The 13,096-nt window shown below is 44.2% G+C and overlaps 1 protein-coding gene across 2 annotated transcripts in view; it reads right to left on the bottom strand.

Moving 5' to 3' along the window:
• Positions 1 to 234: 234 nt before the first annotated feature.
• Positions 235 to 13,096, bottom strand: part of ADGRG7 (adhesion G protein-coupled receptor G7) — a 95,909-nt gene continuing 83,047 nt past the window's right edge. Inside the window, exons 14-16 of one of the 2 annotated variants that reach the window (XM_077294155.1) lie at positions 3,779 to 3,937; positions 1,536 to 1,695; positions 235 to 604 (exon numbers count right to left, since the gene is read on the bottom strand). In XM_077294155.1, the coding sequence (XP_077150270.1) occupies positions 383 to 604; positions 1,536 to 1,695; positions 3,779 to 3,937 (541 nt within the window). In that variant the 3' untranslated portion in view covers positions 235 to 382. The remainder of the gene's footprint in view (positions 605 to 1,535; positions 1,696 to 3,778; positions 3,938 to 13,096) is intronic. The other variant, XM_077294156.1, reaches the window with a different exon arrangement.

Here is a 13,096-nt window from a genome sequence, read left to right as displayed (position 1 = left end):
AGGAAATTCAATTCAAACTCGGTCCTCTGTGAATCAGTCTGCTCATCTCGACATGTCTATCGGTCCTGTGATTTTCCTAATTCCACGTCTTTTCCTTCTTAGTATGGCATTTTTATGACACGTTTCTTAGTTCCTTTAGCGAAAGGGGAACATTGTTATCCATTCAGCTGAATAACATTGATTGTGTGGTAAATATGAGACAGGATGAATGTTAGTTAAAGACAATGATGAATTGATGCATAATGTGCAAGTTTTACTATATACAGTAGTTGATTAATAAAGAAGCAGCCGACCTTCACATGTCAAAAAATGAACACACAGGAGGACAAATGGTCAAATGGAAAGTTAAAATATTCACAAAGGTAATAAAATACACAAAAAATTATTCTATGCTCTCATCGTTAGGAAATAAATCAGCAGTCGAGTCTGACAAGTTTCTAAATTTTTCTTGGTTGATTCTTGTTGACTGTTCACGAAGCTTGTTAACCCAGTACGTCTTAGAATGTATGTACACCTTGCATGAATTAAACTTGCGAATGATGACAACTACTTTCTTCAGGAATATGGGATCTCTTAGAGTGTAAAACACAAAGACCTGAACACCCTGGGTATAAAACATAAAAGAGCATTACAGACATTTCAATAAAAAGGATAAGTGAAAAATGTAGTCTACATGAGCAATAAGAGGAAAGCTCAGAGGGGTTGTCCCATTAGAACAACCTCTGTCCATAGGAATACGATAGGGTGGGGGAGTCACCTGTTTGGGACTTTATCAGCCTGTGCAAAACAAAACTAAAAGAGCATATGTAATAAAACAGGAAATACACTATGTAAGAGCAAACATCTTAGCACCACCATAACTACAAAATAGTAGGACCTCCCATGAGCATTACCACTAAACAGTCTACAGGGGTAGTCCACCTAATCTACAATGGAGACTGAATACCCCAACCTCCAACTTGTTTATGGGTTCTTTTATTTGCATCTTAACCAAAGAACAAACCCCAATCCACCATCCTTATGAGATGGAGCTATCCACTGCTGGTTTTCATGAGTGCTTGATGTGGTCGGACAATGTTATCACGTGACCCAACACTAAAGGAACTTTTGGGTCACTGCATCTATTACCCAAAATTCTATTTGAACCCCCCTTGCTACTCCCCAATATCCCCTAAATTATTTTAACAGATAAAGAATTAGGATGCTGATGATAATACAAATCTGGAATATACAAGTATCGGGTTCTGTAATATAATAGAGAACACAACAATAGGATCCTTTGTGTTTATATTATTAGTTTCCCTAAAGTAGAATTTTACATGACATTGTAATAAGTGAAGGTCTGATGTCCAAGACCTTAACGATTACGGGAACAAATACTTTTGTTACAGCGCCCTCACCTAGGGTGAGGGCAGAACACCAACAATCAGTAAATAATGGTATATCCTGGCTATCTACTTATATCTACAGTATCTACCATTATTCTGTATAATATATTTGCTATTGATTTGTCCTTAGACGTTAAAGTAATTTACCTGAGTTGAGCAGCATATGCAAAATATGAAGCTGAAAATTAAATGGGTATTGTCATCAGTCTGAATGAGCATCAAATACCCAACTACCCAGGTGACTCCCAGGAGAGACACAACTGAGAATGTGGCCAATGTCTTCTTTAAAATTGATAGCTTTTTTGTTCTAGATTCGAAACACAAAAATACAATACAATAGTGAATGACTATAATATCTTCTCGAACACTAGAAGGTAATAATCTTTGTCATCCCTCTCATTGGAGTAATGCATGACTTATAAGCCTCCTTACACTGGCATGCCAGGCATGTCACTCTCCTCATGGAAAAACATTACCCATTAGATCTTAGACAGTTTATATTTTTAACTCATTGCTTATGCATGAAAACTCATAGTCCAATACAACAACAAAAAGGGCTTCCAGCACATATTGGTCCAATATAAAAAGGCAAGTTTTGGCATAAACCAAATGAATAGGGCTTTTAAAATCTATGCTGTATTCCATACAATATGACTAAAAAGATTCTAGTGGGAATTTTTTCAAATATAGTTCTCAGAAGAAGTGTTAATGGCATAGTCTGGTTTCATGCATCCAATATTCACCGACTGCAATGTCCGGACTGCCATGGGTCTCCTATCCCAAAATTGACATGCTCATATATGCCTATGCTGTTATGATCTAGTCCAAATACTCGTAGCTGGTCCAGACATCACAGTCTACACTCAGACCGTGAATCTTGGACATGTCAAACCAGCTTTATGGCCTCAATAAACATTACAAAAATTTGGCCTAACCAGATGATTCCAACCGTAAGGAATGATTGTTGGCTGGATCATTGAAATGAATAATTGTTCATTTTAACTGATGGCCATCCAAAAGATGTTTGTTATCATTCAAAAGACCAATTGAGCCCGTTTTGTTTATTTGGGGCAAAGATCAGCAACGTAGCTATTGCAGTTGAGATGTTTTTTTTCCCGCAGGTGATCAACTATTCGCCGGACCATCAAACAACTGTTAATCAGCCCATATTTGTCTAGCGTCTGTGGTTGCCTTTACTCTCACTTTTTTCTTCAACATTGGGTTCATTTGTCTGCCTGCTGTACTGGTCTTCTCCAAAAATAAAAAGATCCCATGAGTTCCCTAATATAGCATTGTGCGGATTAGCTGTGCAAGGCTGACTGAAAACTTATGATAAAATGGCAAAGTAAAAACTAAATGTCTGTTTTACTTTGAATTGTAGTTTTTGTGAAATTGACTACAAAAGTGTTTGAATTTGGCCTTGGGCCTGAAACCCAAGGTTGCCAACAGTGCAGAAATTTCTGGGCAGTCCACACAAATTAGGTCACTTTTTACTCCTGTGACTGTCCATAAAAAAATTTTGAGGTGTCCATGAATTTTGTTGAAGCTGGAAAAAGTTGTACAGATTATTATGGACTATAATTATCCTTTTTTTACAGTTCATAGTGAATGCTGATGGATTCATATCAGAATTATGGGCTATCATATATAATTTAAAATCCTAATGATTAATTATGGATTTTTAAAGTGTCCATAAAAATGTTGTCGGGAAGTGATTTTTGGATAAGTTGTCCAAATAAAATACAAGGTTAAGTTGGCAACCCTGCTGAAACATCTTGTCCCATCCACTGCCTGAAGAAACCTCTAGGGATAGCTGGTTTTCCATTTCTGCTATAAGAAGACATCCCAAGTAGGAAAAAGCTGTGTTTCACTTGAAGCTTCTTTTCTGGCGTCTTTTTGGGCGCCTATTGTGGTAAGCATTGTTTTGCATTCTATATATAAAATAGTGGCGGTTTCCAAGTAAAGAGAAATATAGAACAGCCACATCTTTTAGCCGCTTCGAAGCCTAAAGCAGATTAAAGAAGTGACAAAACATGCTACACATGCACAGCAAGTCATTTTGACATTGCAGTGCATATGTTCATTCTTTTAAATGTTTTTAGCATTTTTTCAGGCAGATTTCAGGTGGACCTAAAAAAGACATGTACATTATGTGATGTGCATATACCCTTAAACCAGTTATTACAAGAGGTTTCTTCAGGAAGTGAATGTGTGTCATCAGAAAGTGTGAGGCTACGAAAGAAATTGGCTGGCTGTAAGTGATTGGTCAATCTCATATGTTTGTTGTCAAACGTTGTCAAGTATGCATAAGGGTCACAAAACTGGTCTGGCCTTAAATGCTATGCCCAATTATTTGCCTATCCACCATGACCCAATAACATACTAGTTACCTGGTTAGTTCTGTCTTTTTTTTTGAAATTGTGAACACAACTGCTATCACAATGCAAATGTTGAATATAAGGATGAGGCCAACAGGCAGGAGAAAAGACCACAGCATCGGCTTAGATATATCAAACTGGTTTTCTCTATTTTCAGCAAGTAGCCAACAGCTGTAATAAGACAGAATAGAAGAGATTGTAATTCCTAACTATCACAATTAACTGAAATAAATAGCTGTACAAGAGCAATGTCAAATTCAGCCAACAATGAAAAAAATGCACTTACGACATTGTGTTTTATGTTCTATTTTTACACTTTTTTTTCACTGCACGTCAACCTGGCAACATCACTTATCAGCTCAGTACAACTACCGCCATACAAAAATTTTAATGGTGCTTTAGGTACTGAAAAAAAATAGTGTGTGTATATATATCTACTAGCTGTTTCCAGCCAGCTAACGCTCGGCATGCTCATTGCTATCTAATTAACGCTGCTGGTGATTAAACTAAAGTAAATAATGACAACATTCAAAAGCGCTTACGCAGGTGGTAAATTAACTTAAAATGAAGTTAATAACAATAATAATCACGTGTGGTAATGTGGGGGAACGGAGCCTCATGTGGTTATGTGTGAGGACAGAGCCTCGTGTGGTAATGTGTGGGGACGCAGCCTCGTGTGGTAATGTGTGAGGACGGAGCCACGTGTGGTAATGTGTGGGGACGTAGCCTCGTGTGGTAATGTGGAGGGATGGAGCCTCGTGTGTTAATGTGTGAGGACGGAGCATCGTATGGTAATGTGTGGGGAGAGAGCCTCGTGTGGTAATGTGTGGGGACGGAGCCTCGTGTGGTAATGTGTGAGGACGGAGCCTCGTATGGTAATGTGTGGGACAGAGCCTCATGTGGTAATGTGTGAGGACGGAGCCTCGTGTGGTAATGTGTGGGGACAGAGCCTCATGTGGTAATGTGTGGGGACGGAGCCTCGTGTGGTAAAATGGGGGGACAGAGCCTCGTGTGGTAATGTGTGGGGACGGAGCCTCGAGTGGTAATGTGTGAGGACAGAGCCTCGTGTGGTAATGTGTGGGGACGGAGCCTCGTGTGGTAATGTGGGGGGACAGAGCCTCATGTGGTAATGTGTAATGATGGAGCCTCGTGTGTTAATGTGTGGGGATGGAGCCTCATGTGGTAATGTGTGGGGACGGAGCCTCCTGTGGTAATGTGTGGGGATGGAGCCTCGTGTGGTAATGTGTGGGGACAAAGCCTCGTGTGGTAATGTGGAGGGACGGAGCCTCGTGTGGTAATGTGTGGGGAAAGAGCCTCGTGTTGTAATGTGTGGGGACGGAGCCTCGTGTGGTAATGTGTGGGGACGGAGCCTCATGTGGTAATGTGGGGGGGTGGGATCATGTGTGGTAATGTAGTGGGGGGCAGGATTATGTGTGGTAATGTGGTGGGGGGCGGGATTATTTGTGGTAATGTGGTGGGGGGTGGGATTATCTGTGGTGATGTGGGGGCACGGGATTATGTGTGGTAATGTGGTGGGGGGGCGGGATTATGTGTGGTGATGTGGTGGGGGGCGGGATTATGTGTGGTAATGTGGTGGGGGGCGGGATTATGTGTGGTAATGTGGTGGGGGGCGGGATTATGTGTGGTGATGATGTGGGGGGCGGGATTATGTGTGGTAATGTGGTGGGGGACGGGATTATGTGTGGCGATGTGGTGGGGACGGGATTATCTGTGGCGATGTGGTGGGGGGGCTGGACTATGTGTGACGATGTGGTGGGGGGCGGGATTATGTATGGTGATGTGGTGGGGGCACGGGATTATGTGTGGTAATGTGGTGGGGGGCGGGATTATGTGTAGTAATGTGGTGGTGTGGCAGGATTATGTGTGGTAATGTGGTGGGGGGCGGGATTATGTGTGGTGATGTGGTGGGGGTGGGATTATGTGTGGTGATGTGGTGGGGGGCAAGATTATGTGTGGTAATGTGGGGGGAGGGATTATCTGTGGTAATGTGGTGGGGGGCGGAATTATGTGTGGTGGGGGGGCGGGATTATGTGTGGTGATGTGGTGGGGGAGCGGGATTATGTGTAGTGATGTGGTGGGGGGCGGGATTATGTGTGGTGATGTGTTGGGGGGCGGGATTATGTGTGGTGATGTGGTGGGGGAGCGGGATTATTTGTGGTGATGTGGTGGGCGGGCAGGATTATGTGTGGTGATGTGGTGGGGGGCGGGATTATGTGTGGTGATGTGGTGGGGGGGCGGGATTATGTGTGGTGATGTGGTGGGGGGCGGGATTATGTGTGGTGATGTATTGGGGGGGCGGGATTATGTGTGGTGATGTGGTGGGGGGCGGGATTGTGTGTGGTGATGTGGTGCAGATTGTGTGTGGTAATGTGGTGCGGATTGTGTGTGGTAATGTGGCGGGGGCGGGATTGTGTGTGGTAATGTGGTGGGGGCGGGATTGTGTGTGGTAATGTGGTGGGGGCAGGATTGTGTGTGGTAATGTGGTGGGGGCGGGATTATTTGTGGTGGGGGCTGAGCTACTTGCAGGGGGCGGGATTAGCAAGTAATTACGATGCCTTTTATATATATAGATATATATATAATTGTCTAAGGGCTACTTCCGTCTTTCTGTCAGCAACTTCCGTCACGGAAATCCCGTGTCGCCGATTGGTCTCGCCAGCTGCCTGTCATGGCTGCCGCGACCAATCAGCGATGGGCACAGTCCGATTAGTCCCTCCCTACTCCCCTGCAGTCAGTGTCCGGTGCCCGCTCCATAATCCCCTCCAGTCACCACTCACACAGGGTTAATGCCAGCGGTAACAGGCCACGTTATGCCACTGTGTAACACACTCCGTTACCGCTGCTATTAACCATGTGTGTCCCCAACATTTTACTATTGATGCTGCCTATGCAGCGCCCTATGCCTGAACAGTCACTGCAGAGACCGAGAAGACACAGTGGCACGCGGTGGTGGAAGAGGTACAGGTGAATATCGCAAGTGCCGGTGTCCTGAGCCAGCGGCGACTCCGGCACCTAGCCCCCATAGCGCACCATTGTCCCCGCCTGATCAGGCTCTCGGTACTCGGCGTCCAGCAATGAGAGGTGAGTATGTTTTGTTTTTTTTTAATCGCAGTAGCAGCATATGGGGCTAATTATTCTATGGAGCATCTTATTGGGCCATCAACCTTTATGGAGCAACTTATGGGACCATCAACCCTTATGGAGCTGCATATGGGGCATAATATGCTATGGAGCATCTCATGGGGCCATCAACCTATGTGCAGCATTATATGGGGAATAATATTCTATGGAGCATCTTATGGGGCCATCAACCTTTGTGCAGCATTATATGGGGCATATTATTCTATGGAGCATCTTATAGGGCCATCATTAACCTTTTATGCAACATTATATAGGGCATATTTTAATATGGAGCATATTATGGGGCCCATCATTAACTTTATGGAGCATTACATGGGGCGTATTTTGTATGGAGCATCTTATGGGGCCCATCATGAACATTATGGAGCATTATATGGGGCTCCTGATTCAATATGGATATTCAAAAACACTTAACCTACTGATGCCTCAATTAATTTTATTTTTATTGGTATCTATTTTTATTTTTGAAATTTACCACTAGCTGCTGCATTTCCCACCCTAGGCTTATACTAGAGTCAATAAGTTTTCCCAGGTTTTTGTGGCAAAATTAGGGGCTTATACTCGGGTCGGCTTATACTCAAGTATATATGGTATTTGCTTTGCTGGAAAAGATTTATGAACTTTAACAAATCTGCTTGCCTGGACAAAGAAACTGTACACTCACGATGAGCGTGAAACCCTACAATTTAGATATATGTATATACAATACTAGATGGTGGCCCAGTTCTAACGCATCGGGTATTCTAGAATATGTATGTAGTTTATTTATGAAGATTTAAGAATAATGCAATGAATACACAGGATTTTCCGGGTAAAATATATACATTATCAGTGAAGTGGTGTTTAAATCCCGCGCCAATATCACTGATTGGTCGTGGCCGGCCGGGCGCGACCAATCAGTGAAGCGTGGTTCAAATCCCGTGCCAATTCGCAGCCTTACTGCGCCTGTCGCTGATTGGTCGCGGGCCGCTGATGAGACCAAACAGTGACGCGGGATTTCCGTTACAGACAGACAGAATTTGACGATTATATAGTAGATACCCGATGTGTTAGAATCGGGCCACCATCTATTATTCATATTAACATTGGTGCTTACATTTATGTTTTAACCCATTGGACACACTGCCATTGTTTTTCTCCTGTCTTTATTTTAAGAGTCAAAACTTTATTAGTCATCTATCGCTGTATGACAGCTTGCTTTCTACAGGATGACTTATAGTTTTCAAAGACACCATTTATTTTACCATATGATAAACTTAAAAACGGGGAACATTTTTATTCTCTCCCTTACACACTGTCCTCCATGTTGTTCTATCCCTCACAGACTGTCCTGCATGTTATTCTCTCCCTCACAGACTGTCCTCCATGTTATTCTCTCCCTCACAGACTGTCTTCCATGTTATTCACTCCCTCACAGACTGTCCTCCATGTTATTCTCTCCCTCACAGACTGTCCTCCATGTTTCTCTCCCTCACAGACTGTCCTCCATGTTATTCTCTCCCTCTCAGACTGTCCTCCATGTTATTCTCTCCTTCACAGACTGTCCTCCATGTTATTCTCTCCTTCACAGACTGTCCTCCATGTTATTCTCTCCCTCACAGACTGTCCTCCATGTTTTTCTCTCCCTCACAGACTGTCCTCCATGTTATTCTCTCCCTCACAGACTGTCCTCCATGTTATTCTCTCCCTCACAGACTGTCCTCCATGTTATTCTCTCCCTCACAGACTGTCCTCCATGTTATTCTCTCCCCCACAGACTGTCCTCCATGTTATTCTCTCCCTTACAGACTGTTCTCCATGTTATTCTCTCCCTCACAGACTGTCCTCCATGTTATTCTCTCCCTCACAGACTGTCCTTCATGTTATTCTCGTTCTAGTATATGTATGTAGTTTATTTATGAACGCTGATTGGTCGAGGCCGGCCGGGCGCGACCAATCAGCAACGCGGGATTTCGGTTACAAACAGACCCTTAGACAATTATATATATAGACTAGATGGTGGCCCGATTCTAAAGCATCGGGTATTCTAGAATATGTATGTAGTTTATTTATGAAGATTTAAGAATAATGCAATGAATAGACAGGCTCCAGGTTTTTGAGGGCCCCGGGTGAAAGAGTCCACAATTCATGATGCACAGATACAGCAGAGAAATATAGCACAGCCACATAGCATATAACGCAGCCTACGTAGTATATAACACAGCCCACGTAGCATATAGCACAGCCACGTAGCATATAACACAGCCCACATAGTATATAGCACAATCCACATAGTATATAGCACAATCCACGTAGTACATAACACAGCCCACGTAGTATATAGCACAGCCACGTAGTATATAGCACAGCCATGTAGTATATAGCACAGCCACGTAGTATATAGCACAGACACATAGTATATAGCAGCCTACGTAGCATATAGCACAGCCCACGCAGTATATAACACAGCCCACATGGTATATAGCAAAGCCCACGTAGTATATAACACAGCCCATGTAGTATATAGCACAGCCCATGCACTATATAGCACAGCCCATGTAGTATATAAAACAGCCCACATAGTATATAGCACAGCCCACATAGTATATAACAGAGCCCATGCAATACACAGCACAGCCCACGTAGTATATAACACAGCCCACGCAGTATATACCACAGCCCACGTAGTATATAACCTAGCCCACATAGTATATAACAGCCCATATAGTATATAGCACAACCCACGTAGTATATAGCACAGCCCATGCAGTATATAGCACAGCCCATGTAGTATATAGCACAGCCCACGTAGTATATAACACAGCCCATGTAGTATATAACACAGCCCACGTAGTATATAACACAGCCCACATAGTATATAGCACAGACCACACAGTATATAGCACAGCCACATAGTATATAGCACAACCCACGTAGTATATAGCACAGCCCACATAGTATATAATACAGCCCATGTAGTATATAACACAGCCCACATAGTATGTAGCACAGCCCACATAGTATATAGCACAGCCCACGCAGTATATAACACAGCCCACATAGTATATAACCCAGCCAAATAGTATATAGCAGTGTGGGAACCATATCCCTGTTAAAAAAAGAATTAAAATAAAAATTAGTTATATACTCACCCTCCGGCGGCCCCCGGATCCAGCCCAGGCCTTTAGTGATGCTCCCGCCAGGTCCGTTCCCAGTGTTGCTTTGCGGCAATAACCCGTGATGATATAGCGGTCTCGTGAGACTGCTACGTCATCTGGGGTCATTACCGCAAAGCATTCCTGGGACCGGAAAAGCTGCCGGGGATGCCGGAAGGTGAGAATATCACGATTTTTTTTTTACATTATATCTTCTTACTATTGATGCTGCATAGGCAGCATCAATAGTAAAAAGTGAACGGTATTTAAATCCCGCCCCAATATCGCTGATTAGTCGCAGCTGTCCGGGTGCGACCAATCAGCGACGCGGGATTTCCGTTACAAACAGACGGAAGTGGACCTTAGACAATTATATATATAGATATGTATATACAACTAGATTGTGGCCCGATTCTAACGCATCGGGTATTCTAGAATATGCATGTCCCCGTAGTATATGGACAATGATGATTCCAGAATTCGCGGCAGACTGTGCCCGTCGCTGATTGGTCGAGGCAACCTTTATTACATCATCGTCGCCATGGCAACCATTATGACATCTACGTCGAGACTGTGCCCGTCGCTGATTGGTCGAGGCGAATTTGTGGCAGACTGTGCCCGTCGCTGATTGGCAACCTTTATGACATCATCGTCGCCATGCTGTACCCGTCGCTGGCGGCCTCGACCAATCAGAGACGCGGGATTTCCAGGACAGACAGACAGACAGAAAAACCCTTAGACAATTATATATATAGATATTCAAAAAGGGCTCTAAAAGAGAACCGGGAAATTATAAGCCAGTAGGTCTAACCTCTGTTGTTGGTAAAATAATTGAAGAGTTTCTGGGGGATGCTATTCTGGATTATCTCAATGAGAATAACTGTTTAACTCTATATCAGCATGGGTTTATGAGGAATCGCTCCTGTCAACACAATCTAATCAGTTGTTATTTAGAGGTAAGCCAAAGACTGGACCAAGGTGAGTCATTGGACGTGGTATATCTTGATTTTTCCAAAGCGTTTGATACCGTGCCACACAAAATGAGAATGCTGTGTCTGGGGGAAAATGTGTATAAATCGGTAAGTAACAGGATAAGTGATAGAAAGCAGAGGGTGTTTATAAATGGTATATTCTCTAACTGGAATGCTGTGACCAGTGGGGTACCGCAGGGGTCGGTGTTGGGACCTATTCTCTTCAACATATTTATTAACTATCTGGTAGAAGTTTGCACAGTAAAATACCGATATTTGCAGATGATACAAAACTATGTAAAGCAGTCATACAAGAGAAGATAGTATCCTGCTACAGATGGATCTGGATAAGTTGGAATCTTGAGCTGAGAGGTGGCAGATGCGGTTTAACAATTATAAATGTAAGGTTATATACATGGGAAGAAGGAATCAATATCACCTGTCACAGGAGTACTGGGTAGACTAAGGCTGGTTACCCAGGCCCCTGCGATTTCCCTTAGGCTAGGGAAGCCCTGTCTGTCCCTTTCCCAGAAGTTACACTAAAGGTGTGCATGTCTGGGCTGCCAGGCCTGACCCTGTCTCCTATCTCCTGTTTCAGCCCTAAGCTGAGACCACCACCCGCCACCCAGTGAAGAGACCACACACCAATCCCCACAGAAAGCACAGACAGGGAAAACTGAAAAACGCACCACGCTGCAGACATACAGGAATACACTATAATATGCACAGGGCAAAACAAATACAAATATAGGAAGGAGGAATATGACAAAGGATACTATACCACCAGATACGATATTCCTCCAACAAAACCACCACTCCAGACCGGAATCACTAGGCACAAAGCAAAAGCTATAATCGGCGACGCCCAAAGTCCAGCGCGACTATTTAAAGGCCGTGGGCGTGACCCAGCCTCCAACCTGATTACCAGCTAGATTAACCCTGAGCAAGCTGGATAAAATCTAGCCGACGCCACTAAGCGTGTAGTGGACGTAAGTGTAATTACTGCTGTCTGTCGGACGCCCTAGTGTGAACAGCGTCCGACATGACAGTACCCCGCCTTCTACGAGGGACCCCAGGGCCCTCACGACTTATAGGACGCGGCTTGTCCGGATGGCGGCGGTGAAACATACTGACCAGCCGGTCCGCATGTATGTCCGAGGCAGGTACCCAGGACCTCTCTTCCGGCCCATAACCACGCCAGTGTACCAGGTACTGTAATGTGCGGCACACTACACGAGAGTCAACCACCTTGGAGACTTCAAACTCCAAATTGCCATCCACCAAAACTGGAGGTGGCATAGGTGCCGTGTCCACAGAACCCACCACCTTTTTTAATAAAGATCTGTGGAACACGTTGTATATTTTATATACCGTAGGGAGCGCCAAACGGTAGGCTACCGGGTTAATGATGGCGGCAACCCTAAATGGACCAATAAACCTTGGACCCAATTTCAAGGATGGAATCTTGAGTTTTATGTTTTTTGTGGACAACCACACCCAGTCACCCACACTCAGGTCCGGACCTGTCACACGTTTACTGTCAGCCACTCGTTTGTACCTTGCACCTACGCTTAGCAAGCGCTGTTTCACTCTCCTCCAAACGGATGACAGTTGTGCTCCTAACTTGTCCTCCTCCGGGACTCCAGTAGAGCCCCCCTGATGCAGAGTACAAAACTGAGGATGGAGCCCGTAAACACAAAAGAACGGGGACTCCCCAGACGATTCCTGACGGTGATTATTTATAGCAAACTCAGCCAAAGGAAGGAACGTCGACCACTCCTCCTGATTGTCAGAAACAAAACAGCGTAAGTACTGCTCCAAATTCTGGTTCATACGCTCGGTCTGACCATTTGACTGAAGATGAAACGCAGAAGAATGCGACAACTTGATCCCCAGCCATGAGCAAAAAGCTTTCCAAAATTTTGCCACAAACAGAGTACCCCTATCAGACACGATGTCAGACCCCTTGAAGTCTGACCACCTCCTGCACAAAAACCTGAGCCAGAGTCTTAGCGTTAGGCAATGAAGGCAAAGACACAAAGTGCGACATCTTTGAGAACCGA

This window comes from Ranitomeya variabilis, chromosome 3 (genome assembly GCF_051348905.1).
Source record: "Ranitomeya variabilis isolate aRanVar5 chromosome 3, aRanVar5.hap1, whole genome shotgun sequence".
Taxonomy (NCBI): domain Eukaryota; kingdom Metazoa; phylum Chordata; class Amphibia; order Anura; family Dendrobatidae; genus Ranitomeya; species Ranitomeya variabilis.
Note: the sequence above shows the minus strand (reverse complement) of the source record. Positions and strands in the feature narration are given on the sequence as shown.